Source organism: Triplophysa rosa, linkage group LG4, assembly GCF_024868665.1.
Source record: "Triplophysa rosa linkage group LG4, Trosa_1v2, whole genome shotgun sequence".
Taxonomy (NCBI): domain Eukaryota; kingdom Metazoa; phylum Chordata; class Actinopteri; order Cypriniformes; family Nemacheilidae; genus Triplophysa; species Triplophysa rosa.
This window is the reverse complement of record NC_079893.1, coordinates 9,225,711-9,244,879: the sequence shown is the minus strand read 5'-3', so window position 1 is coordinate 9,244,879 and position 19,169 is coordinate 9,225,711. Positions and strand designations below refer to the sequence as shown.

Here is a 19,169-nt window from a genome sequence, read left to right as displayed (position 1 = left end):
TCCCATTTCTTATTTTCCAACTCTCTGTTTCCCTTTGAAGGCGGTTTGAGTACAGTCTCACCTCCAGTACGCTGTAGTCTGTGCCTTTGGCGTACATAACAGTAGCGTGTGTGGAGAATGTTCTCAATCTAAGTGACAGTTTCATTTCTTCCTTGTTCTCATTTTCCATCAGCCTGTACCGTGCATAACCGTTTCCGCTGAACGTCAATGACTGTCGCTCTAAAACAGTAAAGGAATAAAATGACCTTTATGTGACCTTCATTTCATCATCAATCCCTACATTCAACAGTGTATTTACAATGCGCATTTAGAATAATATATAATATAAAATAATCAATTTGAGCATTTCAGTGGTTAAAAGCAGAAAGAAGGCCAATCACAATTCTGTATATAAACATGACAATGACATCATCTCATCTTTCTCAAAAGCCACAGAATTAATACAACACATTGTCTGACATTTTAAAGGAGAAGGACAGAAATCTATGACTGTACCTGAGCACTCCTCTTGTTTTCCGTCTGGACAGACGCAGCTAAACTTGGTGTGTGGGGGATCTTCTACACACTCCATGCCTTGAGGACAGGGGCTTCCCTCACACAACTTGTTCAAGACAGGACACTCAGCTCCTACAATCACACACACACACACACACACACACACACACACACACACACACACACACACACACACACAAAGGGTTAACGCCGTTCTGTACTGGTGGTGAAACACATTAATAGCAATCCTGTGGATGCATGCATCTGTGTACCTTCACAAAGACACTTGGCTGCGCGTATGTAACGTGGCGTAACGAAACTAATCCTTGCTGTGCTATAGGCCGACACTGCTCCCGTCTCCAAGGACACCGCCTCTTGGCAGAAACTAAGAGGACAGTCCAATCCGGCACAGAGTTTCTTCACAACCCGCACGATACGGACTCCGGTCATCTCTTCGATTACTCCAACTGATGCGTTGAGTTTCCTGTATACCACTTCCTGTGGCTGGAATGGACTTCCTGACCTCTCCAGCGTTAGAAGCACCTCCAGGTCACCAGAGGCATCGGCAGCAGGTTGTAAGCTGACCAGCTGCACGTCTCCTCGTCTCACTCCGGCGATATTCCGCAAGGCCCTCAAAAAGTTACGCCAGTAATCTCCGATAAACTCCTCGGGTGCGATTGCAGCGAAACGTACAGCGATGGAGTTATCGAGGGCTTGTGCTGTCGCTTGCCGTACGTGAATGTTGACACGGGCAGCTGCGGTAAAGCGACCATCTGTCACTGTAATGTTAAGGGCGTACTGACCGGCGTCCAGATTCCCGCGGGCCACAAGTTTTCCATCGGCAGGGGAGACGGAGAAGAGGCCAGAGTTTTGGGAGGTGGAGGAACTATCGGGGGCGAGGCTGTAGGTTAGAGTGTCGTAGACATCCTGGTCCGTGGCGTGGATTTTACCCAGAACCCCACCGGAATATTCGTCTGTCGCCGTGGTGATGAAGATGTCCAGAGGAAGAATAGATGGAGGGTAGATGCTCTCTTCGATCAATCGGACGCTCACGAACGCAGTGGAGAATAGCGGCGGTCGACCACTATCTGTTACCTGAGTCAAAAAATAGGGGGTCAGGATTGAGAAGAACAAAAATCAAAAGACAGCAAACTTTTTAAAAACATCTAATGAACCTGTTGATGGTGTTTGTGTGTGATTAGGTTTAGGGTTAGTTCAGGTCACTAACCATAAATACGACAAAAAGTAATACTGATGCCCGCCTTAGGGAAAGCAGAAAGATGTCTAATTTCAAGACACAAAACTGTGAGTTTTGTCAGCGGTTTGAAGTGTAAAATAGTATTAAGGCCCTAACAGCTTTCATATGGAGGAACTGGCAACGAGTGCTTGTCACAATCAGTAGAGGGAGCCCTCGGGCTTTGATTTGCTCTTGTGCAAACCGAACGGTTTACATAAGTGAGTCATAGAGCACATCTCATTTTTTGCTAATCCCATGTATGATACATATAAACACAAACAGAAATGCGAGTCATGTGAATAACCCACATGTTCTAACACAATCCATGTTGGCGCTTATGCAGGCAATGCAAGTTTGAATTTAGCTTGCGTCACATCTAGAGCCCAACTGAAAACATCCCTATCAACATCACACTATAGCAACCAAAGAAGTCCAATAGGTTCCCGAAGAGGATGTAAGCGGGAATGAACCGCCGTTATAATTTATTACAGTAGTTCCACTCCGCCTGCAGCTTTTCCCGTCTGCTCTTTCATCACTCTCTATAGGCCATGCCTGACCTGTGTGGGGAATACTGAACAAGCACTGCTTCACCTTAACTATTGCTCATCCCTCCCTTCAGACTGAAAGCCGAACACGACCCCCGCGGCTGCCGAGAGAAACGGAGATTGAGGTCTCACCTGAACCTGCAGAAGGTAGAGCTCCTGAGCCTGTCGGCTCAGCGTTGCTGCGGAAACCAGCGCGCCCTGAGGAGTAATGTCGAAGGCGCCGCCCTCGTTTCCGCTCACGATGGAGAACGTGAAAGGAGGTCCGTTGTGGGAGGCGTCACGGTCGGACACAGTCAGTTTGAGGATGCCGGTGCCCACTGGCTGGTTCTCCTACACGGCACACAAAGACACAAATGTGTTTAATACATTACAATTCAGAACCACATTCACAAATTTCCACCTTAAAGGCAGCTCTGACATGACACAGACAGGTAGCAAACTCATTTACACAAACATTTCTGTGAGATTATCGAGCATTCGCACCTGTATAATGATGCTGTAGTTGGCCTGGGAGAAGACAGGCGGGTTATCGTTTATGTCCGACACGTCTATGTTAACCGTAGCGTTGCTGGATCGAGCCGGGCTTCCGTTGTCAGAGGTCAACACAGTTAACGTGTAGCCTGAAGTCTAAAAAACACAAAAACAAAATGTCAAATAGATTTAGATCTAAATGAAGCCGGACTGTGCACCTGGTGCTGATACACACAAGTGTTTTGTACCTTCTCTCTGTCGAGCTGCCGGGCCACCTTGACCTCTCCTCTGACCGGGTCGATGGTGAACGGGCTGCCTTGATTGCCGTCAATGATGGAGAAGCGCACCTGATTACTGGAAGGACCATCTGCATCATCAGCCATGACCTTCACACACAAACACACACATGCACCTGGTTAAGATAAAGATTGCCACCGGTATGCAACACCCTCTCTTTTTGTCCATTCTTGCCTCCATTCGGTAACTATTGGCTGAGACCCTCGAGGGAAATCAGAAGGCATGCAGGCAAAAGAGAGCTGGGTTTCAAAGCTTCAGTTTCACATTTCAGCGTGATAAGACATGAACATCTCTAATAAATGACCAAAGAGAAGAGAGAGTGGATCTGCGTTAGTCACTGATCTGTGGCTTGACATTGGACTGTTTTGTGTGTCTGTGTTCCCGATTTAAGGTCCTACACTATAAAAAAGACAAACTCACGGTAAGAACGGTCTTTCCAAGCTCTGCGTCTTCGCTGATCACAGCTGAGTACATGTCTTGGTTGAAGACGGGGCTGTTGTCGTTCACGTCGGTCAAGTTAATGTTTACCGTAGCCATGTCACTGAGTGATGGCGTGCCTCCATCCGTAGCCTCGACCGTTAGATAAAACTCATGAGCTGTTTCGTAGTCCAAAGGTTCGATCACGAAGATACCACCTGCAAAGAGAATTGATCATGTCCAGGTACATTACAACTCTTAAAATACCGCTACTCATTAACAAATAAACACATTTTTGTTTTAATATTCAACAATTATTATATTATACAAAAAATAACTTAACAAGCTGTCACACAAGATGTGTTTGTATTAGTTTCTCCTCTTATTTATGCAAATGAGGGGACATTTTTAGCAGCGAAATTGTCATTTGACTGCATACTAGTTTAATTGTGACCTGCAAATATGCACAGTGAAAGCACATTTTATCAATGATCTAAATGTCCCAAATTTGTAAAAAAAAAAAAAAAGAAAGAAAGAAAGATCATGGAAAAAATAGGTGGTTTTGTGTTATTTTGTTCTATAAAAGTTTGACAAAATTCAAACTTTGTAAGAAACTGCTCTAAAAGAAAAGTTTAACACATTTCATTTTTTTCTAATGTATTATATATAAAAGAGAAACCTTTTAACATGCTGCTTAACATCACCTCTTTAAGAAAGCTTTATATTGGTGTAAAACCAGAACATCACACGTGGTAACCAAAAAAATGCAGAAAAACAAAGTGCCACCAGCAGTGGAAAAAAGTGTAATAAAACAAACCCTCTATTTTTGTTTATTCCTAGATCTTCTACAATTTTAAACATTTAAAAACCCTGTCTAGCATCTAGGTCATTGCTGCTCACCTGTATGTGGGTCCACGCGGAACGCTCCCCTCTCGTTTCCATTGATGATGGCGTATGTAATCTCTGCACCTGCTTCTGTATCTCGGCTGGTGGCGTGAACCCGCAACAGCTGAGTGCCCACAGACACATCTTCAGCGACGGTGGCCGTGTACTCACGACGCTCAAAGACGGGAGGGTTGTCATTTATGTCCAGGATAGAAATGCTGACGGTAGAGAGGGAGGAGAGGCGGCGTGGGGAGCCGCGGTCGGTGGCTCGGGCTCGGAGGGTGTAGAGCGACTGGAGCTCACGGTCAAGGGGGCGACTCAGGTGCACAATGCCCGTCTCTTCCTCGATGGAGAATACACCATCAGCCGAGTCCAGCAGGGAGTAGAAGATCTCGGCGTTAGAACCTGAAGAAACACACACAGAGGGCTTAAAACAAGGTATGAGTTGTATAGTGCTGATCAACAATATCCTCCCAAAAATATATATTTAACCAAAATTCTGTCATGATTTATTCACCCTCAAGTCATTAAAACATGTATATGAGTGTAGAACACAAAATAAGATATTCTGAGAAATGAGAATGAGGGGCAATTCTGTTACCAACATTCTTCAAAATATCTTCTTTTGTGTTCGGCAGAAAAAAGGTCATAAAGATTTGGAATGACACAAGGGTACGTAAATGATGAAAGAATTGGGTAAACTAGCCCTTTAACTTTTATTCAAACATAATATTCCTTTAATATTGTGCAAAATGGATAAAGAATATACAAACCAATTTTTGGCTGGCATATTTCTTATTATGAAAGAGAAATCAATACACAAACAATCCCAACACATCAATACAGATTCAAAACAATGACTAAACCTCTAAGAGCTATAATGTGTAAGTGCATCTCAATCTCGTCTCCTCAGCTATGATGACTTCTAAATTCACCCAACAAAACAGTCCGTGGTCAAACCTCTCGTCCTAAGCTGTATATTAAAAAGTATGTGTGCATCGGTGCTACTTTTATATTGGGAAAAACTACACGCGCAAACAAGACAGAGAGAGAGCATGCTAATCCCTCTAATGCATTTCTGAGTAAGCCTTATTTGTGTGCTTCTACAATCCTATCCATCAAGAAACAGTCACTCATTATAGTCAGTTAACACAAACTCTTCTATTCTACACCGCAGACGTCAAACCGAATTACTGGTGTTCATGACAGTCTGATATAACATAAGCCCACTGCTCAGTGAACACATTCTTGTATTCTTTTGAGTGTTGTGGTGATGTTCTTTGTGCCGATGATGAAAATGTAGGAAAGTCTACAAGCTTGCCTTTCCCACTCTCTAATATCTAGATTCTGGAGAACCAACCTGTGTCGAGGTCAGAGGCGTACAGGCGGGCCACGGGTGTGTTTATCTCCGTATTCTCAAACACGGTTAAGGTGTACGGGTCAGAGGTGAACAGCGGAGCGTTGTCATTGACATCCTCGACTGTGATTTCAACATCTGCTTCACAAAACCGCCCCCCTCCATCCAGAGCGCGCACCTTCATCTTGTGCACTTCCTCTTCCTCTCGATCCAATGGGAGCAGTGTTTTCAATTCACCTGGTGAAACAAAAAATGGACAACCCCTAAGTATTCTCTTATGACACATTATTGGCATTGAAATCAATGAATTCACTGCGTTTTTCCACTTCTAATACATCTGCCGTCATTATTCACCTACCATGCGACTACATAACACTCGCAAACAGTTTATTGCTCTCTCATTCTTCACGTCTGCAAAGGTATATTTGTTTATTAGAGCTGTCGCTTGCTACGAAACTCAAAATTCGCTCCCCATCGATCACTTTGAACATCAGCTGGCACCGCACTAATGAATAAGACACAATCCAATTCCATTCTAAACTATCTCATCTGTCAACACTCAAAGGATGCTCTCAAAGGAAAGCGGTTTATTTTATCAGCGACTGAGGGAGACGGTCGTATCTTTCATGACGAAACACTAATAATATCAGCATGCACGAGCGTGTGTTCTTTTTATCCTTTAGTGGTCACTGAATTGAAACGGCTCTTTTGTGTCCAATAGGTGACTCCGTGCCAGCTGTTCGGTGTGGCGTCCCTCGAGCTGAAGAGCATCTTTTGAAGGAATCAATATGGGGTGACAAAACGCTCACGGAGAGCTCCCTCGAATCATTCTCGCACAGAAAAGATTAAATAGAAAAAGGGGGATGGTGGGAAATAAAGAAATAACAAGCGAGGATAGAGTGCAGTCTGCATGTGGGTTGCTCTGAGCGTGAATTGAGAAAAGAGAGAGAGAAAAAGTCACAGTTGGAAAAGCAGCCGCCAGCTTTCAGAGGTTTGGCTAGCTCGCTCGACGTCACTCTTGGCATTGCTAACTTGCAATAATGCTCCCCTTCTTTTCCACGATGGAAAAAAAAAATCCTCCGTGTTCGCTAAACCCACACACAAGAACAGTAGCACTTTTTCAGTTTCGAGCCAGCGTCCCCTGCCTTGACACTTCGAGTTATCAAAGAGCCAGTGAGTTACGCCTTTACAATAGCTTTTGTGTGATGGCAGTGTGACGCTGTCACAAACCCGCTCTTGATTTCTACTCTCCTTCCGGCTCTAACCGACACAGCTGAGGGAGTCGTGCTGATTCGCTTTAATAGCTGAAGTGGAACGACTAACCAGCAGAAATGTTTTGGTAAAATATTTTCTGTGTACGTACTTTGGAGCGCGCCAACCGCCGAGGAGAACAGAATAATAATTCAGTGGAACCCGCTTAGTTGACTGTAAAACGCAGTAATGAACACCGGAGGGTTTACCCCATCCCTCTGAATTATAAGAGTAATTAAATATCATCATTACAGTTTTAAAAGTAATGTGCGTTTGACTGCAGGCGCAAGCAAACAGAAAATAGCTTTTCTGTGCGAATGCATGTGGCATATTGTTGTCTGGCTGTAAACAATGGTTTAAGATAGAGAAGATTGTGGGTTTATTTCCAACAGATTCGGTGCATTGCAATGCCTTGAAAATAGCCATCGCTGAAAGCAAAAATAATATTGACTCCTGTCTCGACGATGTTTGGAATACATATTAGCCCTGCTGTGGACCGATGGGAGGATGATGGCAAACAATACAACTCCAAAAAGTAATGCAATCGGCATAACAGGGGCAAACGCAATTATATATATACACCTTTGTTTGACAAAAGGCTCATCGGGGCTAGTGACAGACATACACATACTTAAATGAATAAGTACCTGTCTCAGAGTCGATGCTGAAGTGCTCTGATCCGGGCCCGTGTAGCTCGTAGGAAATCTGTGCGTTGGAACGGATGTCGGCATCTGTGGCGGAGACCTGCAGGATCAGCCTACCAGCGGGGGAGTCCTCGGGGACGGTCTCCATATAAAGCGACTGCAAAGATGGGGTAGACATACGAAGGGAGGAAGTGACATTAAGATAAATGGGACAATAAGAAGAAAAAACGTAAGATTGGTGGTGAAAAAGATGGATTGAAAACGAGATTTTCCCAGCGGGAGTTCTATTAAATTAACATTTAAAAAAAAAAAAGGAGCACAATACGTAATAGAAGCATATTGGGATTCACAAAACCTCTCAGTGTGCAAAATCACCCTCTTTGTTTCTTAAATGCTGCATTTCACATAAGGACCTTTTCAAATCCCTCCTGACATTCTCTTTTTCTCTCTAAGTCTCGTCCCATTTAGCATGCACAGCGGGTAGGCAGCACCCTCCCCTTAACTGACAGAGTTGGACTACATGACATTTTGCTGCAATGCACTTCCTTACACACACACACACAAAACATTCATACCTTCTCGCAAATTGGGCTGTTGTCGTTGGCGTCCAAGACCTTGACTTCCACCACAGCCTTGGCTGTGAAGGTCCCGTCGGTGGCAGTGATGTTCAGCAAGTAATTGTCCCTCTCCTCCCTGTCCAGAAGTTTCCGCACGGAGACCTTCCACTCGCCTTGAGTGTGCTCAATGACAAACTGCCCCAAGGGGTCTCCGCCTTCAGAGAGCAAAATGTTAAGAACGTCAATCAAACTAATGAACATACAGAAAATGACTATACATTTGTGTAGATTTCTATAATCACACATGGGCAGCAACACATGGCACAATATACCCCCCCAAAAATATATATATATATTTAGTAGACACTTTTATTCAAAGAGGCTTCCAAATGAGAGAGCATTAACATTTTGTCAATGATATGTATTGTAGAGCTATGGTGTTTTTTTTTACAAAATCGGTTTAATCCTATTGGTTGATCTGTCAACAAGTGAACTACTTGGTTTACAAGGTTCTCTCTTAAGGTTTAGCTTTCTTCATTTTACAGTGTTAAAATGTAGTTTTATTTTCCAGAGAGAAAACCGTTCAAAATTTGTAACATAAAGAGGGTTTAATTAAACCCCTAGTATTGTTATAATATGTTATTGAAATTTCAATTTTATCATTTTATTTTTGTTCAAACTATTTTTGGGAACTAGGGGTGTCACAATATACCAGTATTGACAATAACCGCGATATTAAAGGGATAGTTCACCCAAAAATGAAAATTCTGTCATGAATTACTCAAGCTTAAGTTGTTCTAAACCTGTATACATTTCTTTGTTCTGTTGAACGCAAAGATATTTGGAAGAATGTTAGCAACTGACATTTCTGGGGCATCATTGACTATAATTGAAATAAGTCTCCAAAATATTTTCTTTTGAACAGATAAATTTATACAGGTTTGGAACAACTTGAGGGTGAGTTATTCATCACAGAATTTTCATTTTTGGGTAAACTATCCTTTTAAATACCATGATAATCGATATATATGACAATATCGTAAATAATTCACCATTTGTTTAAACTTTTGCCAAAACGCTCTCTCTCTGCCTCACTACACTCATATTTTCAGTCTAATTAATTTGCTATAAAAGGATAAAAAAGAAAATAAACAAAATGAAAGATGAATTTGACCAACACTATTGTTTAATTATTTTTAAAATATATCAATAGATATCGCAATAATGTCGCCATCATGAATTCCTTTGGTGTAGTGAAAATCTGATATCATTCCCACCCCATTGTGAACCCACATCTTGTGTTTTGTATCTAATCCTGTATCATCACACCTCTAGTAATGACTCAATTACATTTGCGTAAAGTTCACAGGGCATTGTTAAATATCAGACACATCTGTGCACTGAGCACTCGGCAAACTTCATGTTTGCTTGGACTCTACAAAATTAAAGCAAAGCAAAGCGTCTATGTAAATATGCGGCAGTGTGACTTGTTATGCCAATTTCTGTCATCACTCGACGATCAGGCGAAGATGAGTGGATGTAATGAGAGTTCTGCGTGCCAGGAAGTGTTCATCTCCTGCTTGGCGCAGACACTCGCGCAAATTAATTAGCACCAGAGGTGAAACATTCCTGGTTCGTTTCAAAGGCGTTATTGGGAAATTATTTAGTTTCCTATTTATAATCTTTTTGTGATCCAAGTTTTATTTTCACAGAATGTCTTTAAAATGTGACAATTGGATTATGCATCATGGGATATTTAATTTCACATGGTAGGATATTTAATTCTGCGTTGGTTTTAAATGTCTTGACGCATTGGTGATTTTGTTATAAATATTCACTGTCTAACCGTTTCTCCTAATTTTCAATTGATTTGTTTGATTTATGGAATACTACAACAAAGAAACATGCGTACCCGTGATGAAGTAGTTGATCTGTTTGTTATTGTCCTCCATGTCCAAGTCAGTAGTGCTAAGAATGGCGATGACCCCGCCAGGTGGGTCATCTTCGCTTACTGTTCCCTTATAGATCTCTGCTGTGAAACGTGGTGGGTTGTCATTCATGTCTACCACTGTGACATCCACCTTGGCGGTGGCCGTCAGTTGTGTCTTGTCTCCACGGTCCGTGGCTAAGACTGAAACGGTGTACTTGTTCCTCTTTTCGCGGTCAAGTTCCTTTAAAGTGGTAATCCATCCGGTTTCACTATTGATAGCAAACAATTCCACTATGTCCACTGACTCTTGGTTAGTATCCAGATTGTAGACCAATTGGCCATTAGTGCCCAAATCCAAATCTGTGGCCTTGACTTGCATTACCGACGTGCCACCTGGGAGATTCTCCACTACAAAAGCTTCATAGGGGTTTGACTCAAAGAGTGGCTGGTTATCATTGACATCCTTGACTTGAATGCTAATGTCTACGGACGAGACGATTTTATTGCCTTCGTATTCGCTTTGAGCTTGCAGGGTTAGCTGATACCATTTAGTGCTCTCGTGGTCCAGTTTCTTTTCCAGCTTCAGAGATCCTGAGTCAGGGTCAACCATGAATACCTCATCCTGGTTGCTCTCGGGAGTGTTCCCTTTCACCAGACTGTAAAAGACGGACTGATCACTCTCGACTTGAATGACGTCTATTTCAGAACCAAGAGGAAGATCCTCATCAATGGCAAATCTGTAGTGAGACTCGATGAACTTTGGCACTGGGGCTTCCGGAGCGAGTATCCTGACATAGACTGGAACAACAGAGGACTTGGTGGGGTTGCCACCATCCTTTGCTCGGACAAGAAATGTGTAAAGCTGGTTTTCTAATCCGATGAGGCTTTCCTTGGTAACAATGATGCCGCTGAACTGGTGGATTTCAAAATTCTCCTCAACGTTATCGGCATCTGCTTCAATAGAATAGGTGATGTCTGCGTTACTACCTTCATCCATGTCGGACGCTGCAATCTTAACGATGGTTGTTCCTCTTGGCACGTCAGAAGCCACGTTCACTGTGTAATCGACAGCTCGGAATTGTGGGGCGTTATCATTGACATCAGTTAAAATCACATTTACGGTGCAGAACCCAACTTTGCCACCCCCGTCCTTTGCGATTAATGAAATTGGAATCACTTTCTCTAATGCGTTCTCTCGATCGAGACTCTCAAGTGTAAAGATCTCTCCCTTTTCAGAGATTGAAAACTTGTCTTTTGCAATGTCATTGACTATGTGGTAGGTGAGTCTTCCGTATGTGCCCGAGTCCTCATCGGTGGCTTGAGCTTCCACCACCATCGTCCCAACTGGTGAGTTTTCCAGGAGCTCGACCACATAATCCACCTGGTTGAAGGTAGGATTGTGGAAATTGGCACTCATGACATTAACTTTAACGATAGCTGAGCTTCTGAAAACACCATCCGACACGGACACATTGAGGTTGTAGAGAGACTCCATGTGGGGTTTTCGGTGGTTAGATATGACTATGACACCAGACTTTGGATCTACTGCAAAGTTTTGCTCTTCATTGCCTGATATGATTGAGAACTCAAGCCGACCACTGTCAGAGCTGTCGGCATCTGAAGCTTGAACCTGGGTGACGAAGTGACCTCGGGGTGCCACTTCACTAACTGTGGCTTCGTAGAGATTTTGTGAGAAAGCTGGAGCATTGTCATTGAGGTCTGTTACATCGATTAACACTGTTACTTCGCTGGAAAGCGCAGGCACTCCACCGTCCACTGCTCGAACTGTCAGCTTGTGCGAGGATTTCTCTTCATGGTCGAGCATGCGGGCTGTCCAGATCGTGCCTGTGTCCCGGTCAATGCTAAAGTAGTCAGACGACTTGTCTTTATCTTCTACAAACTGGTAAAAGAGGATTTTTTTGTTACCGCTGTCGTCATCTGTAGCTGACACTTGTAATACAGACGTTCCAATCACCAATGCCTCTGAAAGACTTGCGTTGTACGATTCGGTGTGGAACACGGGTGGGTTGTCATTGATGTCTTCCAGGATTATGTCAACAAAGACTTCAGCTTTGGCGCCAGTTAGCGAATCTGTAGCCCTTACGCTAAGTTTATAAGCTGGGTGTTTCTCAAAATCCAAAGACTTTACAACCTGAATGACGCCGGTATTAAAATTGATAGAGAACTGATTCAAAGGGTCCCCTTCGGTAATAGTGTACACTATTCTGGGCCCTTCAGAGTCATTTGCCTGAATGTGTACGATCGGTGTTAGTAACTGTATATTCTCTGGGATCTCCAGACTGTAGAACGCTTTCTCAAAAACAGGAATTGCTTTGTTCACAACCAATATTGGAACATCAACTCTAGAAGAAAGTGCTGGGTCACCTCCATCCCTGGCCAGAATGGTGATTACAAATTCAGTATCAACTTGATCCTTTTCAAGTTTCTTTCTAAGAGAGATTTCTCCATCGGTGCTGATCTGAACATACTCATTTAGCTCCTGAGGGTGGTAAGTTATCTCAGCGTTTCTGTCAATATCTCCATCGGTTGCAGTCACTTGCGTAATAACGTGACCCACCTCGGTGTCAACTTGAACCAGTGCTTGATAGGGTAGATTGACAAACACAGGTGGGTTATCATTAACATCCGCAATTGTTACCGTGACGAGAACATGAGCCATGTCAGATAACTTGTCTTCTCTGGTCACCTCCACTACGATATCAAACGTGCCTTGCTCTTCCCGATCAAATGGTACACCTGTGGAGGATAGTACTCCGGATGTTCGGCTGATCTTGAATCTTTTATCGGGGTTCAGAATGGTGTAAAAGAGAGGTTCATTGACTTGGTTTCCCACCGCAGCGATTACAGCTAAAGTCTTCTGCTCTACGCTATTTTCTGGCACGGATGCTTTGTATGATTCTTGGGTGAACCTGAGATTGCTCTCCTTATTCTCTCTGACATTTATTTTGACTAAAGCTGTTTTCGAAAACCTGCCATCAGACACTCTTACTCTGAGCTCGTACCTGCTTCTAAGCTGAGTGACATTTTGAATAGTGATAACCCCTGTGACTGGGTCCATTTTAAACTTGTCTCCTATATTGCCTTCTACAATAGAGTAAAAAAGACGAGAATTTGCACCAGAGTCGGCATCCGTGGCGTTGACTTTGATCAGCTCCACTCCTTTGTAAGTCGGCAGTAAGACTGTGGTTTCAAGCAGGTCTTGACTAAACTGAGGTGGGCAATCATTGACGTCAATGATCTCGATAGTCACATTGGCAGGGTTCTCTGAAAAATGACGGGGTACGCCCATATCGTGGACTTGAACGGAAAAGTGAAACACTGATCTGTGCTCATAATCCAGTTCACTTATAGTTCTGATTGCACCAGTGCTTGAATCAATGGCAAAGTAATTATGAGCAAATGGCTCAACAATCTGATAGACCAGCCTAGAGTTAGCATCACAATCACTGTCCAAAGCACGGATCACAAGTGGTGTGTTGTCTTTGGTAAGGACTACGCTGTTGACCGGAGAAGACTCGCTGATCATTCCGATAAACTCGTCTTGAATAAATGTAGGTGCGTTATCATTTTCATCCTTCAAGTGAATTAGCAAAGTAGCATTGCTAGCCAGACCAGCCATGTTGGTTCCCTGAATGGTTAATTTGTATGATGGAATCGTCTCGTAATCCAAAACCGAATGAGTCACAACCACTCCGGAATTGGGGTTGATATCAAATGCTCCGTTCACATTTCCGTCTTTAATCTGATAGAACACAGATGATTGACTGGTTGCGGAAACCAGACTCACAAAAGTTCCAGGCAATGCGGTTTCGCTGACCTCCGCAGAAAACTCTTTCTCTGTGAATTTAGGGATGGCGTTGTCTGAAATAGTGACAGCTATGTCTACAGCAGCAGTAGCACTAAGCGCCGGTATGCCTTTGTCAGTTGCTTTCACAGTTAGCTCGAATTGGTTCTTGTTGCTACGGTCCAGCTCCTTTGCCACGGTGATGGTGCCCAGGATAGGATCAATGGCGAATGAATTGGCAACATTTCCTATGAAAGAAAAACGATAAAGATGCATCACACAACTTGCCAAAAACATATTGATTTTCATTGTCGAAACTGTTCTTATTAACAAACACTTTGTGTCAAACAATAAACATTGAAGATTGAATAAAAATGATGGATGCCTTTGTTGAGAATTCAAACTGATAGCTGTCCTTTTATTTGTATATTTGAGTTTGGAAATAGCCGAGCAAAGCAGTCATTCAGTGAATGTGAACAATGTTTGCTGTCTCACACACATCATACATTTCAATGAGATTTTGTAATCTCACATATTTCTCAAAAGGCCACTTGACATCATATTTGTGCTATGCTTTGCTTTCACAGCTCTCCCACAGTTTGGTAGGCTGCAGGACCCTTGGCTGCCACATTCATTGTGTCCCACACTTCGAACTCTACGTGTCCCCGTATGGGCATCAGCAGTACTGAGGCGTTCTTACTATAACCATGATGAGAACAAGATCAGCTTTCAAACTTACAGTCTGATTGTACTTGTATTTTCTTTAATGTCCAATGTTTAATTCATATATTGCATTTTGGTATTATGTGCAGTGTACAAAATTAAGTTGACTGAACCAACCGGTCAAGAAGCAATTAGATCAATCGGATGAATTACCTGACTCAATGCTGTAGACAATCTCAGCATTCTGGCCTTTGTCTTTGTCAAGAGCGGTGACCTGAAGCACGGCAGAGCCGATGGCAGCAGACTCGAACACACGACCCACATACGGTGAGCCGGAGAACCACGGCACATTATCGTTGGTGTCCTGTACGTTAACAATCACACGCACCAGGTTCCGCTTGACAGGAATGTCTTGATCACGAACCTTTAAATGTGGCAGAGGGAGGGGTTCACAAAAAAAACCCATTTCAAACATACAAGTTTGATCCAATTTTGCCAGCATTGTTTGGATCAGTCAGGGAAATCAATTAGACAATATATAGATTTTGTAAACTAAGTAGAGCTCACCATGACAGTTAGTGTATGTTGATGCATGGTCTCATGGTCTAGTCTCTCTGCCGTGTACAGCACCCCGGTTCCAGGATCAAGTCGGAACTTGCGTAGACTAAACGGGTCAGTGCTGCTGAGGAGGGTGAAAGTAAGCTTGTTCTTCTCATCCTGATCTGTTGCTGTAATCTGTAGCACCTCTGTATCAGGTGGGGTGTCTTCAGGGACATTCACTTCATACTTGGGCTTGGAGAACTGGGGACGATGGTTGTTGGTGTCTATCACTTTAATAAGAACCTGTAAAAATGTACATAATTAAATAATCGTAACCATGAGTATGTACATTTTAGCATATAATACAATGATCATTGACACATCACTGAAATTCTATGAAGAACCGTTTATATTTGGCTTACAAAAACCAGACAGGCGAATAGAAAAAGAATGACCAACTGAGTGGTCAACGTGTCTCGATTAAAGATAAAAAAAACTCGTATGCACATTTACCATGGCTCAGCAACTCAAAGCACACACGCAACACAAAGACAGCAATATTTAGTGGACATGACCTCACTTGACTATATAGGATTTTTTTTAAATGTACAAATAACTTTTCAACTAGATAACATGAGACAACATGTTTTACACATTGATGTTTACAGTCTCACGCCTCAAATGATTAGAACTCCTGTCATGGCTACTCTGATATTGACCGGATCAATATCAATAACCACGGCAAATATTTTAAATGCCTGGCTATTAATCACATCGATTCAGCAATCGATGTTAGCAAACCTGCCCACATACAAATGGTGATAAGAAGGTTGCGATAACATTACATGTTGACATTTCCTTAGGTAAACAGAGAGTGATTGTATCCAGATCGTACGGGATGTGTTTCATTAACAGTTTTAAAAGTCTTGTAAGTCATGCAGGGAAAAGCCAAGCCTATTTCATTGCATACTTGTGAGTGTTTTGACATAAGCATAAGGAATTCTCAATGCATACTTGTACATACACATCAGTATAATTCACGTAAACACAACACACGGTGAATCTTTATGCGTACAATTGTGAGCAGTAAACAGATCATTTGAGCCATGATTCTGAAACATAAAAACCAAGAGGCACATCTTTATTTTTTTCCACTCAAACGGTCCACCATCCATCTATTTGGTTTACAGGTGAGGATTATTAAGTGATTTGTTAGGGAGCACCATACTCAATACAACTGTAACTTCATTGAATAAATTTGAGGGTGTGTGTGTGGGTACATGAGCAGTGTTCATTCAATCAGACATACTTTTATAAGACTAGAGAACAATGGGGTAAAGAAAATTAGAGCGATTCAAGAGACAAATCAGTATGCAAACCATTAGGGGGCAGTGTTTTACATAAAACACAGCACAGTGGTTCAATTGATTCAAACCAGGTATCTTCCAATAGAATTCGACTTACATTTGTCTCTCTAGACACAGACTGGTGGGACGTGAAAATGAAATTATGCGAGACAAAAATGAGCGCACCATACGGTAAGCATTGCTTGCATGCATCATTTATGTGAATGAACATCTAAGAAACGAGCAGATTTACATATAACCTTAAAGAAACAGTTCACCTAAATATGACAATTCTCTTCTAATTTATTAACCATCCCAGATGCATATGACTTATTTTATCAGTTTCAACACGAATAATTGAATATTAAAATACAGGCATGTTATTTTCTTATATAGAAGTAATCATGGCAAAGCTCCAAAAAGCACATCCATCCATCACTAAAGTAATCCAAATGTATGTTCCAAAAGTGGGTTAATATATGTCTGAAGCGAAACCATACGTTTATTACACCCACATTTTAAGATTGTTTAGCGATCGATATGTCATGTCTCCATGGCAACACATAGATCAGACAGGATGGAGTACACATCTAGGATGGGTTGAGTATGAGTAAATTATGAGAGAAATTTCATTTTTAATCAAAATGTCAATTTTCCAGTACGCATGTACTTAAAGTACAGCTTTACTAATGGCTTCGGCTCTTTCATCACTTCTTTCAAATATGTTATCACACTGTAGAAAATATATTTACCAACCACGCTTGATGGATGCAGCCAAAAAAAGACCTAGCTGTTAGCTGGCACTTGCTGTCTCAGCTCAAGATCAGACCGTGTGGGTGCGAGTGTGGGCAATGCTCACTCTCGCCCTGACAGCATCAGCACGTCCTCTGTCCCTGAAAAGCACGTTCGGTTTTATCGGAAGCCAAAGGTCGGAGAAGAAAAATCTTTGCCTCTTGTCATTCCTTCGCACACCTTACCGTAGAGACCCTTTTTTCAATCATGCCAGCAGAGCTAACTGAAAGCGGTGTGTAAACAGACAAAGCTTGTGTCTTGTATTTGTTTAAATCCTGCACCTAAAATGCTTTAAAAGCAGGCTAGTTGTCAGCACGATTACAGCAACAAACCCAGAAGATCTAATATCTAACACACGCGTGGAGAGAGGACAGATGGAGGGATTGGAGAGGAAGTGCTGAGTGATGGAATGATTAAAGGAAAAGATCACACAGTGTGAATGACAGATGAAGAGGGATGCTGTGTGAAAGACAGAAAAGGAGAAAGATGAGAGCGAAGTACATTATGAAATAAGATGCATACGGAACGAGAGAAAGAGAGAAGGAATGTAACACTATGTGAATAGGGAAGAGATTCTGATATATTCATATGTATATACATACATACACACACGCCCATGTTAAATGATCCCTAAGGTGGTCTTTTTCACAAGCTAGCAGCCCACTATTGAAGAGAAATCCCTTCTACGAACTCATTCTTCTAAAACCTAATAGGTACACAGAAAGGCCTTTCCTCCCACACACTGGCATCTCACACCCCGATCTCGCCCAATTTCTCATACAATGCTGTATTTTTGGTTTAACTATTGTCTCTTTCTTTTAAGTAAAAAGTCACTTTTTCCAAAAAACTAATCACAAACAGAAGAGGGTAGCATTTATCCAAGCCTTATGCGATCCAAATGTCCTCATATGTGACATGTCTTGGGGTAAATGACTTTGGCACGCTCGCAAACGCACAGAGTAGCCACACATTTTCGCAGAGGGCCTAAAATAGGATTACACAAAGCGTACGCTTTCTTCCTGCTCTGCATTCTTCTCTTCCCTTCCAAAATAATCATAATCCCTCATTGCCTGTCTGAAATGTGGCGCTTTTCTAAAGATCGGGGTGAACGAAAAAAGAAGTGTTGAGATAAACGGCAGAAACAATGAAAACTGAGCATGCAGAAGGTCTGGCAAGCCCATGTGGAATACACATGACTTTGATTTCAACAAAGATATATGGCTCTGCGAGGAGGAGAGAGCTAGTCGCTTGAGGAGAGGGTCAACAGACATTCAAAGGAAAAAAGCCGAGCCTGCGAGCGGATTCGTGATTAAAAACACGTGTTTGGTGGTTTGTGCAAGTAAACGACATCACATAAATACAGCTCGCAAAATAACTAAAATGCCCCATTTATCAACTGTAATCTTTTTAGGATTCTGTTTTTCTTCAAAGACAACTGGCACATAGCTGCGGATATAACCAGCTCCTCTAGTTGCATGCTGAAATTAGATTTCGCACCCTTTACGTACATAGATGCAAAGTTTCCAAAACAAGTGTTTCTCATAGCCAAACTCATTAGTTGGTCAATAAAAAATGGAATGGGTTTCAAAAGGTTTAAATCAAAAGCATTACCAATCCGTCTTTCTCTTGCTTTTCACGCTGAGATGAAAGCCTGTAGACGTGCGCTTAATATCGCCTCTGTAATGTTTTAAGGGCAAATATTTGCCTTATTTGTTCCTTTCGACTAGTTTCCTCTCCAGCACCTGCCTTAGAGTTTGCAGAGGTATTTGAAAGTGTTGATGGGTATAAACTGGGTTTTGTCATCGCTAATTAACCAGCGAGCTGAAAACTCCTGTCAGGGTGGTCTGATGTGGATGAGGATGTCTGCAAAGGAAAAACAAACTACGGTACACAGTCTAGTACAGTTACAGTAAACTTAGGTACCAGGCCATGGCAAA

At 42.3% G+C, this 19,169-nt stretch overlaps 1 protein-coding gene across 11 annotated transcripts in view; it reads right to left on the bottom strand.

Moving 5' to 3' along the window:
• The window catches only part of fat1a (FAT atypical cadherin 1a), an 88,177-nt gene that overhangs the window by 8,883 nt on the left and 60,125 nt on the right, over positions 1-19,169 (bottom strand). For all 11 annotated transcript variants that reach the window (XR_008962887.1, XR_008962886.1, XR_008962885.1 and 8 more), the window contains 14 exons: positions 15,122-15,397; positions 14,768-14,978; positions 10,069-14,139; positions 8,175-8,371; positions 7,603-7,756; positions 5,708-5,941; positions 4,363-4,752; positions 3,466-3,680; positions 2,997-3,134; positions 2,761-2,904; positions 2,410-2,607; positions 768-1,590; positions 496-627; positions 62-219 (listed from right to left, as the gene is read on the bottom strand). Coding sequence is in view for 8 of the 11 variants with exons in the window: in XM_057332848.1 (XP_057188831.1) it covers positions 62-219; positions 496-627; positions 768-1,590; positions 2,410-2,607; positions 2,761-2,904; positions 2,997-3,134; positions 3,466-3,680; positions 4,363-4,752; positions 5,708-5,941; positions 7,603-7,756; positions 8,175-8,371; positions 10,069-14,139; positions 14,768-14,978; positions 15,122-15,397 (7,341 nt within the window). In the remaining 3 variants the exon portion in view is untranslated. The remainder of the gene's footprint in view (positions 1-61; positions 220-495; positions 628-767; positions 1,591-2,409; positions 2,608-2,760; positions 2,905-2,996; positions 3,135-3,465; positions 3,681-4,362; positions 4,753-5,707; positions 5,942-7,602; positions 7,757-8,174; positions 8,372-10,068; positions 14,140-14,767; positions 14,979-15,121; positions 15,398-19,169) is intronic.